The sequence below is a fragment of the Canis aureus genome, chromosome X, assembly GCF_053574225.1.
Source record: "Canis aureus isolate CA01 chromosome X, VMU_Caureus_v.1.0, whole genome shotgun sequence".
Classification (NCBI taxonomy): Eukaryota; Metazoa; Chordata; class Mammalia; order Carnivora; family Canidae; genus Canis; species Canis aureus.
Window position 1 is genome coordinate 118,064,118 of NC_135649.1, and position 19,362 is coordinate 118,083,479.

Consider the following 19,362-nt stretch of genomic DNA (forward strand, 5'->3'; position numbering starts at 1 on the left):
ATTAATTTCCCACTCCTAAGTGCTCCGGTTTGGATGATGAATTTTACGTTCCTGCTACTGGTTAAGGACACGGAGTTTTGGACACTGTGAAGTGGAGAAGGTGACAAGGCCACCCCTGTGTTCCACGCAGTATCGACAGAGTGGCTGGAAGAAAGGAGAGGAAGGAGGCCCAGGTGGCCCAGGAGCAGGCTTGGGGTGAGCTACGGGAGGCCTGGGGGTTCGCCTAGAGATGAGGGGGTGCAGGACAGTGGGCCCAGGAGCCCGGAGAACTGGGTGCCCAGGGCCAGGCTGAGCAGCGCGGGGCAGCCAGGGGGGCTGAGGGCTCGCAGAGGACGACCCAGGGGCACGCCTCCTAGGGCCCAGGAGCGCGGAGCTGGGGTGGCCCCAGCTGGACCCATGGGGACTCCCCAAGGGTGCAGCGAACACCTGCCCCACAAGGCCCTTTCGCTCCCTGCTTCCGCAACCCGCCACGACTGCCTGCACCTGGCTCACCCACCACCGAGATGCCCCGAGCACCTCGTCGGGGCCCGGGGCCCCAGCTCCGCACTCATACGTACTGTGTGTCCTTGGAAGGTTTTGACAGGGCGGTCACAGCCGAGTCTGCAGACGTGAATGCACATGTCCGTGCTACAGGAGGCGAAGGTAGTGTTGTTTTGCCAGTCGACATCGAGAGCGGGGGCTGCCGGGCAGGGAAGACGGGGCACACCGCGGTTACTACGGGCACGGAGCTCGGCTGACTTCAAATGACGACGAGCATCGTCGAGAAGCCTTATCTAGAAACCCGACACAAGTGGTCCCAGGGCGGAGGCAGCCTCATCCTTACTGCCCTTACAACCTCAGCTTCCACGCGGGGAACGAGGGACCCCGCGGGGGCTGGTGTGCCCCGGCCCGCGAGTCCCCGCTCCCCCGACACGGTGAGAGAGGCCGGGTGACAACTCGCGCTGCCTGCCACCTCGTGCACCTTGCTGCTTCCAGAAGTGTCACTGTGGCGGGCTGGTTTGTTTTAGATGGGGAGGACAGAAAAGGAGATGAAAAAGGTCTCATGGCCTGTGTTCAAGACACCTTGTTTAGTATATGTGCTGCCGAAGCGAGCACAGACACCTTGTTTAAAAAAAAAAAAAAAAGAAAAATCTTCCTGCAGCACCTTAACCATCCCGGCAACTGGACGGTACTTATCCCCGTGGGGACAGACTGGGCCCGGGGCTCGGCACGCGTCACGCACACCCTCACTGCCCCCTGGGCCGGCCCAGGGCGGGGTGGCCGTGAGAGCTCTGTGGAGGGCTTGGGGCATGGTGACGGGGCTTCCCTGCCCGCAGCGCCCCCTCCCCCCGACGTCCCGCCACACCACCAGCCTCCCTGCTCGGACACGTCCTCGCTTCCAGGACCAGGAGGTGGGTCCCTGCCAGCCTGTGATCGTGCAGGTTTCATCAACACATCCGTACGTGACCCCGTCTCGTGTCTGTCTCCACGACAAGTCCGGGCTGGACTGGGAGAAGAATCCGGATGGCTCAGGAGGGCTAATGGTCACACCGGCCCTTGCCTTCTTCAGCCCTCCCCACGCGCCTGTCCTCCAAGGCAGGGAGTGCTCGGTGCAGCCCGAGCGGGCGCCGTGGGGGGCGGCGGTGCAGGGCGAGCGCTGGCGCTCTCGGAAGCCCCACGCTTCCCGGCACGCCTCCACGTGCGCGCAGAAGGCAGGCGGCGACCCCACGAGCCAGAGCGAAGCCCCCGGCTGCTTGCTGACAACGCCGCACCAGCCACGTCCTGGATCCTGGCCACACCCGCTGCAGTCAGGACATGCAGGTCATATGCTTGGAAACGGGACAATCTGGCAGGCCGATCGGGGCCTAGCAACTGTTGTAAAAATTAACCTCTGCCATCTGTACTTGGGCGGCTGGCCCCACTGTGAGTGGCCCCTGCCACCAGGACCCCCAGGGCCCTGCTCCGTGGGATCTCACCATCACACAGTGTAGCTAAGCGACAGGTAACGAGGTATAGCTATTCTGGGGGCCTGCGTGCACCCCCTGCCCACATGTGGGCCCGTGAGCCTCAATAATCGGTGCCACTCCAGGCGCAGCCGGGCTTTGCTTTTTCTTTTTTTAAGCTTAATTTTGAGAGATTACTGCTCCTCCAGGCTCCCCCAATGGTTGCCTTTTGTGGCCCCACAGTCCAACAGCAGGACCCGAAGGCTGACATTGGTACAGCATTGGGGTGGGGGCTATGCCATTTATGACACGGGCAGCTCTGTGCCACCACCTGCCCAGTCACAGTCCAGAACCATCCCATCGTCCGAGAGTTGCCTCATGTCACTTCATAGTCACACCAAGCCCTCCCGGCACCACCCCTAAACTCCGGTCCACCCGTGGGTTCTCCAATTCTAAAAGTCACCATCTCAAGGATGTTATATATAAATGGAATCATACAGCAGGTGACCTTTGGAGACTGGCTCATTTCACTCAGTAGAAATCTATCAAGCTGTATGTGTCACCTATAATTTATTGATAATGTGTCCTTGTTACTGCTGAGTGGTATCGCATGGTTAGGCTCTGAGCTCGTGCTTCCTGCTGATGGTCACGGACGGTGGCCCTACCAGCGTTCACGGGGAAGCCTACGAAGGCAAAGCAAGTTCTCAGATCAGCCCATCAAATGAGGAGTCTCTGAATGCTAGGGAAGGGTCCTCCTTAAAAATTCTATCTTCGGGGTGCCTGGGTGGCTCAGGGGTTGAGCATCTATGCCTCTGGCTCAGGGCGTGATCCCGGGGTCCTGGGATCGAGTCCCGCATCGGGCTCCCCGCAGGGAGCTTCTTCTCCCTCTGCCTGTGTCTCCTTTCTCTCAGTGTTTCTCATGAATAAATAAAGAAAAATCTAAAATAAATAAATGAAACATTCTATCTTTGTTTTACCCTGAAAAAGAGCACATTTTCTTTTCTTTCATCTTTCCATCCTGAATCGTCTCTAGCACTCTGCTTAACATTAAAGAGAAAAAAAAAGAAAAGAAAAGAAAAGAGGAAATAACACCTGGAACATAGTGAACCAGCAATGGGGTTTGGGTCTACCTTGCAGGCAGCAAAATTACAGGTGAGAAGGTCTCTACATAAAAAACACATGGTCTGTGGTCTTCTCGGGCCGGTGCGATGGAAAGCCCTTCCATAAAGTGTTAGAAATGCTTTGGGAAATACTACATTCTGCTCAAAAGCTTCATAAATGATTTATTTTTATTTTTTTGAATGATTTTTTTTAAAGATTTATTATAATTGGGATGCCTGGGTAGCTCAGTGGTTGAGCATCTGCCTTCAGCTCAGGTCATGATCCCAGGGTCCTGAGATCAAGTCCTGCATTAGGCTCCTGCCTGCTTCTCCCTTTGCCTGTGTCTCTGCTTCTCTGTCTCTCATAAATAAATAAATAAAATCTTTTTTAAAAAGATTATAATTGGGGGGGGAGGGGCAGGCGGATAGAGAGAATGCACAAGCCAACTCCACACTGAACGCAGAGCCTGATGCAGGACTCGACCTCACAACCCTGAGATGAAGACCTGAGTCAAAACCAAGAGTCAGACACCTAACCGACGGAGCCACCCAGGTGCCCCATAAATCAGTTCTTGAAAGTGTCTGGGGACCCTCACTGATGTTTATCTTGGGCACATTGTTCTCCGAAAAGTAGAACCCAGAGCTGGGTTTCAGAATTCCCTCCAATCACAGAGGTGAGCACGCTTGATGGCCTAGGGCTCTGACCCTGTTACTGTCTCCTCCGTGACAACAAAGGTCGGGACGCTGCTGGCATTTATGCCAACGCACTGGAAAGCCACCAGGAAGGACAGTCCCACTGGCTACTGGCTTCGATACGCAGCCTGGAGCGCGAGTGGCCAGCAGATGGCAACACACGCAGATCCACGGAGGCCGGAGGGCCAGAGGCCGAGGGAAGAAGACCAGCCTCTTAACGGAGAAGGGATTTCCCTCCGGGGTGGTGGAAACGTCCTGGAACCGGGCCGTGGTAGTGCTGCCACGACGGGAACGGGTAGTCGCCTAACGGGAACTCGCGCGTGATGCACACGGCCTCCGCCGCCGCACGCCACACAGGCTGGAACCCCGAGCCACCTGCGTCCGGAGCCCCGCTCCTTCCCGGTGAGAACACACATTCTGGAACACGTTCAGTACCGTCCACGTCATCAGTGGTGTCCGACGAAGGCAACGGTAACGATGAAAGTCACGGGCACCCCACAGGCGTGCCAGTGGGGCGCCCAAGCCAGGAGGACAGCCACGGGAGACACGGGCTCCGGCTCCGAAGCAGCAGGGTAACTGCGACAGCGGGGTCCCCTTGCTCCTTGAGGTACCGTGGAGTGACGGGAGCCTGGGTCCACACATCTGAGCACAGTCCTGCCTCGTGGACCGTTCGGCTCCCCGGAGGCCCAGGTCCCCCGCGTGCAGCCCCTCCGTGGGCCCAGAGACGGGCAGCGGCGCGAGGTCCTGGGGCCAGCGCGGGGCTGCAGCGCGTCACCACCGCCACTGCCCGCCAGAACTCGCCGACGCCACAGTCGGACACGCGCATCCTGCCGAGGGAGGGAGGGGCGTCGGCCCCGTGCAGCCAGGAGTCTCCAACAGCCCGGGGTGGGGGGGGGGGGTCACCCGGGCCCACGTTAGGAGGCCCCACGCGGCGCCACGGGCATGAAGCAGCAGGTGCAGCGCGGCATCTCCAGACCGCGGGCTGCCCCGCGTGGCGTGGCCTGACCAAGCGACAGAGGCGCAGGCCAAGGGCCAGAGCCGTGGCTGCGCGTCACGGCGGGAACACGGAGCTCCACGGGCCCGCGGCCCCACGCTCCCCGGCCGACAGGGCCGGCGTCTGCGCCTGCCGGAGCCCACGGGGCCTGCGCGGACCGTCTGCCTCCCCGGGCCCGACGCCCACAGTCCCCTGCCAGGGCCCCACGTGTCGCCGGCTCGGGGCCTGGGGGCTCCGCAGCGGCCCGGGTGTTCCGTCGAGGGAGGGCCTTTGGGACCCCGGAGGTCACCCGGGAGGTCACCCCGAGGCCAGCTCTCCGTGGCGTCCCGGGGGCCCCCGGGGGAGCTGGGCAACGGTGTGGCCGCGGGGAAGCCCACGCAGCCTCCCCGTCGGGCACAGGAGACGCCGGCGCCGGCTCGGGGTCGCTTCGCCGGGACCTGCCAGTCCTGCGCGGCCCGCGGCGTCTGTACCTGCGACCGGGAGAGCTCGGGGGCCGCGGCGTGCGCGCCTTCCAGCCAGCTCCCACGTTACTTCAGGGGACGTCTCCTGGGACTAGGAATTACTGGTTTTGAATTAGAAAAAAAGAAAAATCAGCAACTCACCGGAATGAAACGGAAATTGTTGTTTGGCTTCTCCTGTGTGGGCATCCCAAATTATTGTGGTCTGTGCTCCGCAAACAGAAAGAAAAAGTTAGTGACCCTTCACGGGAAGATTTCTCTAGAAAAATTTAATGTACAAGAAAAAGACCGTGAACCAGCCCCCTTCCTTCAACACCAACACTGAAGAGACAGAATATGAGCCACCAAGGTCATTATTAATTTTCTTGTAACTACGTTAAGAAAAATGGGGGGTGGGCACGTCTGGGGCTCGGTTGAGCACCTGACTCTTGGTTTCGGCTCAGGTTGTGGTCTCGGGGTCTTAGGATCGAGTCCCACATCGGGCTCCCTGCTCTCCCTCTGCCCCTCCCCCTGCTCATGCTCTCTCTTTTTCTCAAATAAATAAAATCTTAAAAAAGAAATCGGTAAACTAAATTTTAATAATATATTTTATTTCACTCCACTGTGGCCAAAATAGTGTTTCAACATTATCGATCTGTAAACATTAATGAGATATCTGGCATTCCGTCTTTGTCTAGATTTTTGGAACCCAGCATGTTTTATGCTTAACGGTCCGGATGGCTATGTTTGCGGAGCTCAGCAGCTACATGTGCGCCGGTGGCTATTGCCCAGGACACAGTAGCTGCTCCTGATCCTTGGATAACTGCCCCGACTGGGGGGTCAGGCCTCTCCCTCACCCCCACCATGGAGACCTGCTGAAAAACCTGCAGTGAAGCACCCCAACACACCTTTCTGGCACTTTCCCAAATGAAGAGCTATAGAAACTGGCTTTTCTGACACCTCCCCGACCATCACCCCCTGAATCGCGACCACTGCACACAGCAGAGCAGTGTGTTACACTGGGGTCAGGCACCAATTCACGAGTCTACAAATAGGGAGGACAAAATTCTCTCCACCTTGGCGGAGAACTGGCAAAGTAAGTCCTGAATCCTTAGGAACTTACTAATATCAGGAAGACACTCAGGGAAGCAAGCGGAGGCAGCTCGATGAACGCCACGGGAATTAAGTCCTAATCAACTGGAACTTTCACCTTAATTGAAACTTTTCCACCTCCCTGTCCAAAGCACTTAAGATTTTGCTTTAAGAAAACTGCTTATATTTTGCATTAACTGCAGAAGAAATTTTCAGAGCACCAAGTATCTTTGAAACTTGGGTCTCTGAGTCTGGGACCAGCTCAGACAGATGAACTTTTGTTTTAAGATTTTACTTTTAAGTAATCTCTACACCCAACGTAGGGCTCGAACTCACAACCCCGAGATCAAGAGTCGCATGCTCCACTGACTGAGCCAGCCAGGTGCCTCTAGGCCAACTGTCTTTGTTTGGTGGAGTGTCACTCTTTTCTTTTTTGTTTAAATTAATTAATTAATCTATTATTTACTTACTTACTTATTTATTTATGGGGGGGGAGGGCGTGCAGAGACACAGGCGGAGGGAGAAGCAGGCTCCATGCAAGGAGCCCGACATGGGACTCTATCCCGGCTCTCCAGGATCACACCCCAGGCTGTAGGCGGCACTAAACCGCTGTGCCACCGGGTCACTCTTTTCTTAACGTAGCCACTCAAATAAATGTAGCACTGCAGAAAATACATAAACTCCCAGTACTTTTCCCTGATACAGTTTCCCATGCTACATGAGTAATCATATCACTTAGCTGACATCTCAGTTAAATATACAAGAGACAAAACTAAAAATTAATTGCACGAAAGCTTTTAAGGACGTGCTCTATCCTCCTGCCACCACTTTCAGGTTACGCATGCAGGGAAGGCGAACACCAGCATCGCTGTCAATGACCTTTCTCCCCGGTATCACTTTTGAGAACACGACCATTATTCATGCCACGGTTGATTGACAATGGCAGAAAGCGTAGGACGCCAAGACTAATGGGATTCCAAATGTGCATTTTCACTGGCCGTACAGCTCATCACCTGGTAGAGTCACAACTGAGCGTAAGGTTGAAAATCAGAAATGAAATCTATGAAAGAGCCCCTGGGCAGGAGGCAGGTGAGGTTGCAAAGAACTTTTCAGAAGGGGTGTGGAGGTCAAAGCGCAATCCAGGGCCTGCCCCCTGGACCAGTGTGTCCCTAGGCAAGTGAGAGCTGGGTCTGGGGAGCGGGGCCACCAGCAGCAGTGCCCACCTCCTCTCTTGGGAGCAGTGAACAGGCCAACACATAAAGTCAAGTGCTCGGTAAGGGTTAGCGATCGTCATTTTAATAATCCAGTCAGCAGGATGGATGACCAACATTAGACACTAGGCCGCCGGGTTTGAAAGGAAAGCTTACAGGTGAGAGACAGAGAGAGAGAGAGAAAGACTGAACTCTTCACTGACCTACTGGGTTACACTCTGGTACGAAGGTCAGCACACATTTTCTGCCACTGGCCAGATAGTAGGTATTTGAGACCAAGACCATGACCATGTTTACAGGTCACCGCTACTACTTTACACTCATCTTAGAACTTGGATGGATACAAACCAGTAACTGAACCAGGTTTGCAAATTATCCTGTGTCAGTGTGAAAATGTAAAGCCCAGAGGTGCCTGGGTGGCTCAGTGGTTGAGCGCCTGCCTTTGGCTCAGGGGGTGATCCTGGGGACCCGGGATCGAGTCCCACATCGGGCTCCCTGCAGGGAGCCTGCTTCTCCCTCTACGTGTATCTCTGCCTCCCCCCCCGCCCCCCCGCCGTGTCTCTCATGAATAAAGAAAATCTTAAGAAAAAAAAGAGAGAAAATGTAAAGAAGCCCTTTGGAAACCAAACAGTACAGTACTCAGACCCAGTCTGTGGTTGTAGAAACACCAACTAGTGGGAGGGCATGCTTTTGTTTCCCTTCTGCTTCATTTCTTAATGATACTTCTTTTCCAAAGCAAGGACTTCAAATTCTTGCTGAGTTGTAGGAATGACATAACCGTTCACTGCACGTTCTCTGGGGGTCATGCTGCCTGGCGCTTGGCAGTTGAGGAAACAAACCCAGAGAGAGTGGCCCAAAGTCAGAGCCAGAATGATGCCTACACCCCCTGACTCCCTGCCCGCTCACGGCTTCTAGATGCACTTGCTGCTCCCAGCCACTGGGCCCTGGCGGCCGTGTCCGAGCACAAAGTCTACTCTGAGGGTGCTCCGTGGGCCACCGGGGCCTGCCCCCTCGTGTGCAGGTCCGCTTTGCTCCCGCTAAAGGAGAAGCCTATGGCCCACGGTGGCGGCAGCTGACAGTTCATCGAACTGGGGAAACAGAGCCTGGCTTGTGTTTCCAAACTGCTCCGTGGGCGAAAGGCTTCTGTCCGCCGCACCTCACAGCGCTTTGCTCCTTCAAGCATCGGACACATGCAATTTGGGGGGTTCCTCTTCCCATCACTGAATGACGTAACTCAAAAAAGGGGGGAGAGGGAAGCTCTGCACAAAGGTCTGCGCAAGTGCATGATATATGGAGAGAGTACGTGTCATAAATGAACAGTGAGAGCAAAACCACAAAAACAAAACCTAAAGAAGCTTTTTGGCTTTTTGGCTGCGCTAAGGAGAAACAGAAAGTCTCAGACTTAAAAACAAAAGCAAAGTGGGATGATATCCAGAGATTAAAAATAAATAAGCATCTACAGATCAAAGGGACATTTTTTTTTTTTTTTTTTGCAGGGGGGACCTACTTTAAGCTAATACTCACTTTGTCTACACCGGCGCTCAAAATGTAATTCCCCTTTTTGTTCCACTTCAAGGCGAAGATGGGGCCTTTGTGCTGTCCTAACGTGCTGGCCAGGTTGCCTGTTACGGAGAGAAGCCACAAAGAGGTGTGATACAGAGCCTTCTGCCCCCCACCGCCACATCCCAAGGCCACGCTCGCCCGCCCCACAGTGCCCGGCGAGGCCTTACCGTCTTCCGTCCATATTCTTGCAAAGCCGTCATAGGAACCAGTAGCCAGCAGCGTCCCGTCGCTCTGCGGGGCAGGGAAACACGCACCACAAAGTGCTCAGGGCGGGTGGTGCCGCGGAAGCGCAGGCCTCTCACCTTATCCCGGGGCCAGAATGTTCTCCTCCCACCAGTGACCGGCTCCCAGGGAGGAGACTCGTCGAGCCCACGTGGCTGCTTCAGGCCACACGGCTCTCAGCCGACAACGTGGGGCGTTCTAACGACACACCAGGGACCAGGGAACACCCGCGACCGCTCGCCCCGTGACACAAGTAACCACACCGCAACCCGAACAGTTAGAGTGAGACTTTGAGAGGCTTAAGGAAGCTTGTCAACACGTGTCTGCACACACAGAAGAGTCTGTGCTGCAGGGAAAGTGTAAAGACATTGCAGACAAATGCGGGCCCCCCACCTGTCAATGTCTGTAGCGCCCACTGCCCGAACAGCCTGGGGTATCCCCTGGCCCGGCTGCACGGCACGTGTTGCCCGCAGAACAGCACCCTCAACGCCCCATGAAACCACCAGGCTCATCCGGCTCACTGAGGGAAACCGAGGGCCCCTGAACACCCTGAACGCCTAGCTGAACGTCCAACGCGGCCTTGTCAGAAGCCCACAGAAACGGAGAGCGCCTGTGAGACCGGCCCCGGGCTGGGGGGCTCACAATCAGGACCACCCGCCACCCCAGGTTTGCTCACCCACCCCCACAGAGCCCTGCCGTGCGCTGGGGGGCCCCTGGGTGCTACAGCGTCTGGGGGGTGGCACATGCTTACATTCCAGTCCAGGGAGGTCACGTCTTTATTACTCGGGACATCATGCCCCCCTTCTCGTATACAGTGCCTCAACACGAGCTGGGTGGAGCCCCCGTTGCTGTTTTCATTAAGGTTCCATATCCTTGCTGTCGAGTCTCCGGATCTGTGGAATGAAAATGCACAAGCACTCAGCTTCCGGTTCAAGAGCAAACAGCCCATCAGACTTTCGGGCTGCCTACATGGGGCATCTCTGGCCCGTGGCCCTGTGTCTTCCTAATCCCGTTCACCATGTTTTTCTCTTCACCACTTTTGTTGTTCTTAATAATGTAATTTTATTGGTTTACGTTTTCTACATAGGCTCCACACCCAATCTGGGGCTCGATCTCACAACCTTGAGATCAAGAGTCTTGTGCTCTACGGACTGAGCCAGCCAGGTGCCCCTCAGTGACTTCAGATTGCTTCCCGCCCCAGTGGGAACAGGGTGGAGTGAGGACTTCCTTACAACCTGGGAAGGAGGGCAGACGGACAGCCCAAGGTCTTGGACTGCACACAGATGAGAGGAGAGCACGTGTTCCATGAGGCGCGATTCCAGAAAGGAGTGAGCATCTCAGGTCCCCCAGACCCCGCGGCACCCCCGGCCTGGCATCCTTACCCTGAAGCTAGGAGATCACTGACAGGGTTCCAGGCACAAATGAACACCTCAGACTCATGGCCCCGAAGGACTGTGGCTTTGTTGGGTGGAATCTCAACGTCCCCATCTATTTCCATTGGTTTCGAATGATTATCTGTTATAGGAAACAGGAAAAGACATGTGGCTGACCAGTATATATATATAAAATGCATTCTTAGGGAACTTGAATACTAGAGACATCCTCTTTATATACACTAGGCAATATCACTTCTGATGATCATAACTATATCTTAGCTTTTGTGTAATTTAGTAAATACACAATTTATTTTAATAGCATCCAAATTTGATAGAAAAATAAACAGTTAAAAGGTTTTATTTGTCAGAGAGAGAGAAAGAGAGAGACTAGTGCACAGCAGCAGACAGAGGGAGAGGGAGAAGCAGGCTCCGCACCGAGCAGGGAGCTTAATGTGGGCCTTGATCCCAGGACTCCAGGATCATGACCTGAGCCAAAGGTAGTTGCTTAACCGACAGAGCCACCCAGGCGTCCCAAGAGTTATATATTCTTCATAACTAGGACCAGGCTAAGGTCTCGCAACCACCACAATGAGTTTGGGGAGGGATGATGAGAGCGAGCTGGAGCCCAAAGGTTGCTATTCTCCAGACAGGATGGGACATTTTATCGTGAAGTTCCCACCAGGAGAGCCATCACTTTTTCAGAGCACCCACCCTGCAACACTGCAAACATCCTTATATTCTTGGGACTCAGGGGCTATGTTGTTGGAGGCACCTTTGCAGCAGACTTCTTAAGCCAAGTAGAACTGCCAGGTTTCTAACAGAATAAGCACGTCCTTGATGAATCATGTGATCTGGGTCCTGAATTCCTGAGTAGGCTTGGTGACAGTGGAGACAAGCCACGCTAAATGCCACCCTTAAAAGAACCATCCTGGAAGGTGGCTGCTTTTTTTCCCAAGTGGCAGGAGAGAAAAGATTCTTGAAGGTCAGAATGAAATATCACTTCAGATACCATAGTCTGGCCTCAACCCAAATTGCAGCAAGATGATCACAAGCTGTAGATGGCACCAGAAACAAAGTAAAAGGAGAAGCCACAGAATGATGTGCCAGGGAGGAGGGAGGAATGAGCCCTCGGGTGTGCTCCCTGCAATGTGACAGGTAACCCACAGGTACCCATGAAATGAAGGCTGTGTGAGTGGCCAGTGTGCTTTAAGGCGTGTTAAGTGTCTCTATGCAGCTATGTCGCATTAGATTTTTTCTTTTTCTCTCTTTCTCTCTTTTTTTTTCTTTTTAAGTAGTCTCTGTGCCCAGCATTGACCCCAACACAGGGCTTGAACTCACAACACTGAGATCAAAACCTGAACTGAGATCAAGAGTCGGACACCAAACTGACTGAGCCACTCAGGCGTCGGTCGCACCCATTAAGATTTTCTCCTCTCCCCCATTAGATTGTCCTAAGATTTAAAAGAAATCCGTTCAATTTAAAAGTCCGCAAAATTTCCATCCCAGCAAACATACAGGTTTCTTGAAGCTCACCAATTACAAATTTGTTTCTGTGATGGAAGACTAAGAAAACAATGACACTTAGTTTCTTCCTGCTTCATTTTTGAGAACTTGAGGTTTGTATCCCACCTTGGTGGGTGGACAGCCGACAAACTGACTGGCACAAGCCACAGATCTTCTTCTGGTTTTCCCGCCCCATCACTTGGGATGTTATCAACAGTGACTATGGAGGCTCCAGGTGAGAAGTCTTTCGTGCATAAGCTAGACTCGGCCTGCAAGTCACCCTCCTCTATGGAATCTGCATCACAGACCATGTGGATTTTCCATTTGCTGTTGGATCTGATCCTCAAGCTGAAGAGAGTTTGTCACCCTGTGCCCGTGGATGACAACCTGCCACAGGGCTTGGCTGCAAGCTGCAGCCTCATCTGAGAAGCTGGCCAGCGAGCCGCATGTCAGCAAGCCCTGCGCACGCATGCGCATGCACACCACGCATGATACATGTATACACGAGCATGCTTTGAGCTCAGACCCTGACACAGTCTTGGAGTTTATAAGCCACTTGTCAGAGTGGAGCCAGGTTCTCTGGGTAGAAATTTGGGTTCTCTGATCGGCCTCGTCCTTCAGGGCAATCACCTGCCAGAGATGGAGAGCCCAGCATTTTGAGAAGACCGCGTCAGGCCATGCCTGCCGTCTGCGGCCCGGGGCCGTCACCCTAACCCTGAGCTTGCCGGTTACCCCGGGTGCTGGCCCCACCGGCTCGGCACAGAGGGCCGTGCGAGGGACCAGGGGCCTCCGCCAACGAAACCCTCTGCCATCGGACAAGAATCACACGTACATCTGGCTGTTAGAGGAGTTCTCTGCCTAGCAGGACGTGTAGGCGCGGAAAGGCCGCCCTGCCCAGGGTCTCGATGCAAGGTGCGCGAGGCTCTCCACGCCCACCGTGCCCACCAGCAGAGCCCGGACAGGGACGGCGGGCGATGCTCGGGGAGCTCTCCACCCCCCGCAGCCCGGACAGGAGGCGCCGGAAGCTCGCCACCCCCGAGCCCCGCACGTACTTATTGCGTGTGCTCCGTTCTCCTCCCCGTTCACCGCGGCCTCCCCGTTCTTTGGTGGGTGCTGCTGGGCAACAGCTGCCGGGGCCGCCGGGGCCGCTGTTGCCGCCGCCGCCGCCGCCGCCGCTGCCGCCGCACTGGCCTGCTGCTGCTGCGCGAGCTTCTCCCGGAAGGCCTGCTGCCGTGTCTGCACCACGTCGGGCATCACAGCGTCGATCAGGGACAGGGACTCTATGGGGCGGCCGTCAAACACCGTGCCATCCTGGGGAGAGAGCCGGGGGCCGCTGTCAGCCCCGGTGGCAGCAGGTGCCGCAGGGGACTGGCAGGCCTGGGTGCTCGGAGTGATGCCCGGCAATCCAGTGTGGGCGCGGGGTGGGGGGGGACGACACATGGCCTGGGGGACCGGGGACGGGGCTCAACACCCCCGGGGACACAGGACGCCCCACCGAACACTCATCTGGCCCCCATGTGCCGAGTGCCAGGGCTGGGGCCCCCCTGCCCCGATGCTACGGTCAGTGTGGGACGTCTGTGAACAGCTTCACTCTCGTCGGGGAGAGGTAGCTCCCGGAAACCTCAAGGCCCAGTGAGAGATTCCGGCACCTTCAGGCTTTGGGGCCCCTGCACCTGTCCAGCCCACTTAATAAAATATGCAGCTGCTGCCGTTTGGGCCCAGGGTACACACTAAATATCATGAGACACAGCCAGCAGCACCGTTTAGTTCCCACGCATATTTTAGCCAACGTCTTGTGATTCTCTGGCTTCTATCGGCAATGACAAAATTTCCACACACACTTAAAAACGAGGGAGGAAGTTCTTTCCTTAGAGACCGCTCCGAATAGAAGAGTCACACGAAAAATCAGTGCTTCGGGGTTGAGGCTGCGAGATGTGCAACCATGTGTTTGCACGTTCTGAACTGGAATTACCTCAGAGATTAGGAAAAATCGGATGGCATGAGTCTCAGCGGGACACCATCTACCTGAAATGTGACCCAGCTGACTTGGGGCCACGATACAATATCGTATTTGAAAACACAGAAACGATAAGAAACCCCCCAAAAATGTGTCAACAAATAGCTGGTCACCTCATCAGCCACCTTCATGCTGCGGTTCTGGCCGTGGCATGGCCGCTGTTGACCAAGTGGGGTGATACGGGGTGTCACCTTCCTTCAGCTGTTCACGCCTCAAACGGACCACTACTCAGCCAGAGGCAGTAACGGCCCAGGGTAGTGAGGACACCTCCTAGTTTAGACTCTAAAGCATGCTGCCCCACTTTTCAATGACTGCAAATCAAGGTCACAAATAAGACGTCCCACTCACCTCGAGACGTGTTGGAATTTGGACCTGAGCACGAGGAGCCATGAGGGCTTCTCGACAGGTTGGAGAGGTGGACACGGGACGGGGAAATGGAAGTGCAGGGTCACACGATCTGGGCGCTGGCGGGGGCCTGAGGGTCACGCGCTCCCATCCCCACGCTGGACTGTTTTGTGGGGAAAAGAGACCCGATGGGGCCTCAAGGGGCTGGGGAACACGGCCTCCGGGCACCCAATCTAACAGGAGGAAGGAGGCGACGGCCACCGTCAGGGAACAATGTGCACAGGGCGGGTGGAAATTCGGGTGTTTGCAAAGATGGGGTAATGGGAACTGCTGGAGGAACACAGGGGACACGCTACAGGATCTGTTACTTTCAAAGTCTGTAGAGGCGAAAGACAAAGCGGAGCACGACAGGCTTGCCGCAGCAGGAGGAACGGAGCAGGCGTCGCGGCCACGAGGGCTGCGAGCGCTTCGGGCCCCGCTGTCCTGTCCGGCGGGGACCAGGCCGCCGCCCGCGCCCCGAGCGCACGTACCTCGTTGATGCTGATCTCGGCCTCCACATACTGCAGTCCCTTCTGCAGGATGGAGATGAGGGCCGCCGGCGGCACTAGCGTCCCATTGATGTTGGACTGGCTGATGTGGCTCTCAATACCGAACGTGAACGCCGAGTGGGAAAAACCTGCAGCGGGAGACACGGGGCAAAGGGGGTCGTGAGGCCTGAAGAGAAGGGTGGCGGGAGGCGCGGCCACTGAGACCCAGAGGTGGTACAAATGCTCCTAATTAGCCGGGGGCGGGGCGGGGGTGCAGCCGTGGCTGTGGGACGCCCACCTACAGGTGTGGGGTGAAGCGGGGGGAACGGGCCCAGAGACAGGAGGCCCTGCGCGCAGGGGACGGACGCACGGCTTTAGAGGTGGAGCAGGTTCCCTGTTTTAAACAGCAAAACACAGCACCGTCGGCCCTGCCTCAATGTTTCCTTTTTTTTCTGATACTTAATTTTTTTGATACTTTGATACTTAATTTATCTATTTGATGGGGGGGCGCACAAGCAAGAGCAGAGGCGGAGGGAGAAGCAGACTCCCCGCGGCGCGGCGCTCGGCCCCAGGACACCCGGATCATGCCTTGAGCCATCGCCTGACCCCCCGGGAGCCCCCCGCTAAATGTTTCTGCTGCCCGAGGGGCAGCTCCGGGCTCCCTCCCGCGTGCCCACCACTCCTTTCACCCCGCACCCCGGGCCCTGCTGGGCGCACACGGGGCGCCTTCCTGTGGCCGGGCTTCGAGTGCTCGCAGCAGGGGGCGCCGAGCCACCACACGATCAAGCATCCAAGGAAAACGAGAACATTCTGGACTGACTGGGTGGCTTGAGTCACTTTATCGAGTAATTGGCACTTCCGCCTTGGCTGTGAGATGCTGGCTCACAACCCTCGTCAGGATGGTTACTGCATGTAACCAAGAAAGGGAGGCAGCAGGCGGGGCAGGGTGTGGGGAGCCACGTGGGGACCCATCGGGTACCGGCAGTGGCCCTTCCTCCAAGAGTCAGGGGACACGCTGTGGCTGGAGTTCCCAGCTGCCACAGGCCTTCTCTGCAGGGGGGCAGCTCTGTCTGCTGGGGGTACCATCAGCCACCTCGGTCTGGGGCGGCCAGGGGTGTCCGGGAGCTGGGAATCCTTGGGGGATGCAGGCCTTAGGGGTAACAGAGCCCCCTGTGCTCAGCTCCGGGCTGCAGGTGGCGCGGGGCCAGGGGCACTCCCAGCATGTGGCTCTGAACTCCTGCACTGTCTACAAGGTCCGTCCGTCAGGCAGACAGAAGGCAGCGCTTGCCGTGGGGGCGAACCCGCTAGCTGCCCTGCAGGACACCCCGCCCACCACCCACGGCAACAGCGCATGCGGCTACACGCTGCCGGTCCCACAACGCTGGACCCATTCGACTGGTCTCAGGGTTATCCCCTTGCTGTAGTTTGTCCTCAGCTCTGTCCACCCGTTCCCTTGCAGGGGGGGTGGGGGCGGCCCCAGAATCCCGCTCCCAGGGGATCTCCTCCGCGAGCACGTCCCATCACCACTGGCTCATCCTACATGCTGGTGGGCTGCGCAGGGCTCCGGGGTGTCCCCACTGTCGGCCTGCGAGGCCACCCACACCGCTAGCATTCCGCCTTCAGAAGCCAGACTGATGGGCATCGCCCAGGCCCCAGTTTCCATCAGATTCCACATCATTGGCTCCCCGCCTCCCTTGAGCAAAATACGACCAGCCGTTGCAATAAACGCAGTGCCCAGCAGATGGGACTGTTCCTCCAGGAAAGGCCGTTGTGTCTGCACGGTCCTCTCCTTTTCTGCCTACTGTCTGCTGCTCCCCAACCCGCCGCTCGTCCCCCAGTGCCCGATTATGAGGAATATTTAAAACGTGTGCTTTACTTATTTCCTCGAGTCCTGTGTCAGCAACCGTTACTGTTACAATCGGCCGCATAGAGGCTTCCAACCTCCTTATGTAACCGCCGTGCCCACGTGAGCCACCCGAGACCAGCCCCCAGAGGCCCCCGAGGCCCCTACTGCCCCCCACCCCCTCCGCTCTCCCAAGGCCAGCAGCAAGGGCACTTTACAAGGGCCTCCCCTCTGGCCTTCCCTTGCCTCCCGTCTCCTACCCTTCCCCCACCCCTCGGGCCACCACAGAACCAGCACCCCCAGTTAACCAGTGACCACCCCCTGGGCCTGTGCCATGCCAGACGCCTTACCTCCATGCTTTTACAGGCCAGGTGCAGGGAAGGTGCAGACAAGGCAAGGCCTAGGTCAGAGGATGGAGCGGGGCCACGTAGTTTGGGGCCCGGCTCCCCCCTGCCTGGAACCTTCGCCTTGCACTCGGGGCCACAGTGATCTCGGCCTCTGAAGAACTCTGAACTCTTCCTGGCCGTTGGCCCCACTCGGGGGCCCCCCGTTCTCCGTCCGTGTCTTGAGCGGCTAACAGGGCCGGACACTGGGTCTCCTGCTCTCTCGAGAAAGCGCGCGGCGGGCCCACCCCACGCAGGGCTGATGCACACCGCAGGCACCTGCCAGCACCCGCTCGGGCCTCCCCGAGCCCTGTGCTTTGCCACCCGGGGTGCGGCGGTCTCGAGATCCGGGGTCACCGGCAGGCCCCGCCCCCTCACACCTCAAAGCCGGGCAGCGGGGCCCCACTCCCAGCCCGCCAGGCCGCGCCGCCCGCAAGGGCCCCGGCGAGGAGGGTCCGGTCCGTGACGCGGGGACGGCGCGCAGGGAGGTCAAGCCTCGGGGCTCAGCGGCAGGCGGGGACGTACAGACAGACAGACACCTCGTCTCGCGGTTCCGGAGGCCCGAGTCCCAGATCTCGGTACACACTGAGGGCCGGTGAGGGCCGGTTTCTGGTTCCCGGACGGCGGTCCTCACCCGGAGCCCCCCCCCGGGCGCCCCCTCCCGATGCCATCACGGGGGCTGGGAGTCCAGCGTAACAACTTGGGGGAGGCCAACACGGCCGACGGCCCTCCCTCCCTCACGCTCTCCCGTGGCGTCCGGCCACGCGACGGCGGACCCCGAGCACGCTGCTGCCTCAGGCAGGGGGGCCGGCGCAGGCGGGTAGCGGCCAAGGCCGCAGGTGGCCCGGGGGCGGCGCACGTGACAGGCACGCTTGCCACTGCAGGCTCCGGGACTGCAGCACCCGCAGCACCCGCGGCACCCACGGCGCCCGCAGCGCCCGCTCCAGATCCTTCCGTCCCGGGGTGGCACCGGCGGCCCTGTGGGGGCAGCGCAGCCTGCAGGGGACGAGGGGTAAGCCCAACTCTGACCCAAAGCTCCACGATGTCCGGGGGGGTACAGGGGTGCCCCGGTTTGGCCCCCGAGGCCCGAGGAAGCCCCCCGAGTGAGGCCAGGTGGCCGCGGGGTGAAGGCCGCGGGGGCCGAGAGAGGCACCGCAGGCCCGGCCCCACCGAAGCAAAACAAGGACTAGCGAAGAGGTGCACAGAGTGCCGGGACCTTGAGCGTCGGTGGTGACAACTCGTGTCCTCTCCTGGAGGGAACAGAAAACCATGCCCGGCACCTGGCCATGTTCCCTTGCATTGCAGAGACAGTCTCCTATTTGCTTATGAACTTCCGTGAGCCGCGTTTCCTCTCCAGGCGAATCCACGAGTGGCCTCTGAATCAATGGCTTTTTTGTTTTTTAAAGACTTGTTTGCTTGTTTATTCATGAGAGACACAGAGAGAGGCAGAGAGAGGGAGAAGCAGGCTCCCGTGGGGAGCCCGATGCGGGACTCGATCCCCAGACCTGGAATCACGCCCTGAGCTGGAGGCAGATGCTCAGCCACCCAGGCATCCCTCAATGATTTTTTTTAATCCATTTGTTTTGAAGACTTTCCTCGTGGCTTCTAGCCAACCTGATTTCATCGAGGCAAGCAGAAGGGCCAGGTGCAGAGAATGTCAGGAACAATCTGGACCACTGGGTCCATCCTTGATCCCCCAATGAGTGCCTGGGCCAACTCACTTCATTTGGCTGGGCCCCTGTTTCCTTTTCTATGGTGTGGGGATAAAAAGTACCTCAAGGAGCTAATGGGAGAACCAGATGTGAGAGCAGCAGGCCTGCACACATTTTTGAACGTATAGAAGACCACGGACCAGTGGAGACATTCCTTCTTGACGTATCCTCGTTTGTGCAGTGATGACACCGGACGAAACGGTCACTCGGATATTTTGTAGACCCGACACGCATTCATCGTGGAAGGGGGGAGGCCCACTGACCACGTATGCAAGGCCTGCTTGAGCCCTTTCTCCTAGGCCCTGGTTCTTGGAGCCCTGCCGTGCGCCAACGTGTTGCGTAAGGCGCCATCTGGGGAGACTGACACCTCCAGGCAGGATGCTGCTCCGCCGGGACTGGCCCAGCCTCCACCACCAGCGCCC

General features: G+C 57.4%; 1 protein-coding gene across 3 annotated transcripts in view; it reads right to left on the minus strand.

The window, feature by feature from the left end:
• TBL1X (transducin beta like 1 X-linked) overlaps nt 1-19,362 on the minus strand; it is a 211,967-nt gene that overhangs the window by 10,298 nt on the left and 182,307 nt on the right. For all 3 annotated transcript variants that reach the window (XM_077888299.1, XM_077888298.1, XM_077888300.1), the window contains 8 exons: nt 15,006-15,151; nt 13,166-13,424; nt 10,617-10,749; nt 9,986-10,127; nt 9,180-9,243; nt 8,974-9,071; nt 5,312-5,372; nt 558-679 (listed from right to left, as the gene is read on the minus strand). In XM_077888299.1, the coding sequence (XP_077744425.1) occupies nt 558-679; nt 5,312-5,372; nt 8,974-9,071; nt 9,180-9,243; nt 9,986-10,127; nt 10,617-10,749; nt 13,166-13,424; nt 15,006-15,151 (1,025 nt within the window). The remainder of the gene's footprint in view (nt 1-557; nt 680-5,311; nt 5,373-8,973; nt 9,072-9,179; nt 9,244-9,985; nt 10,128-10,616; nt 10,750-13,165; nt 13,425-15,005; nt 15,152-19,362) is intronic.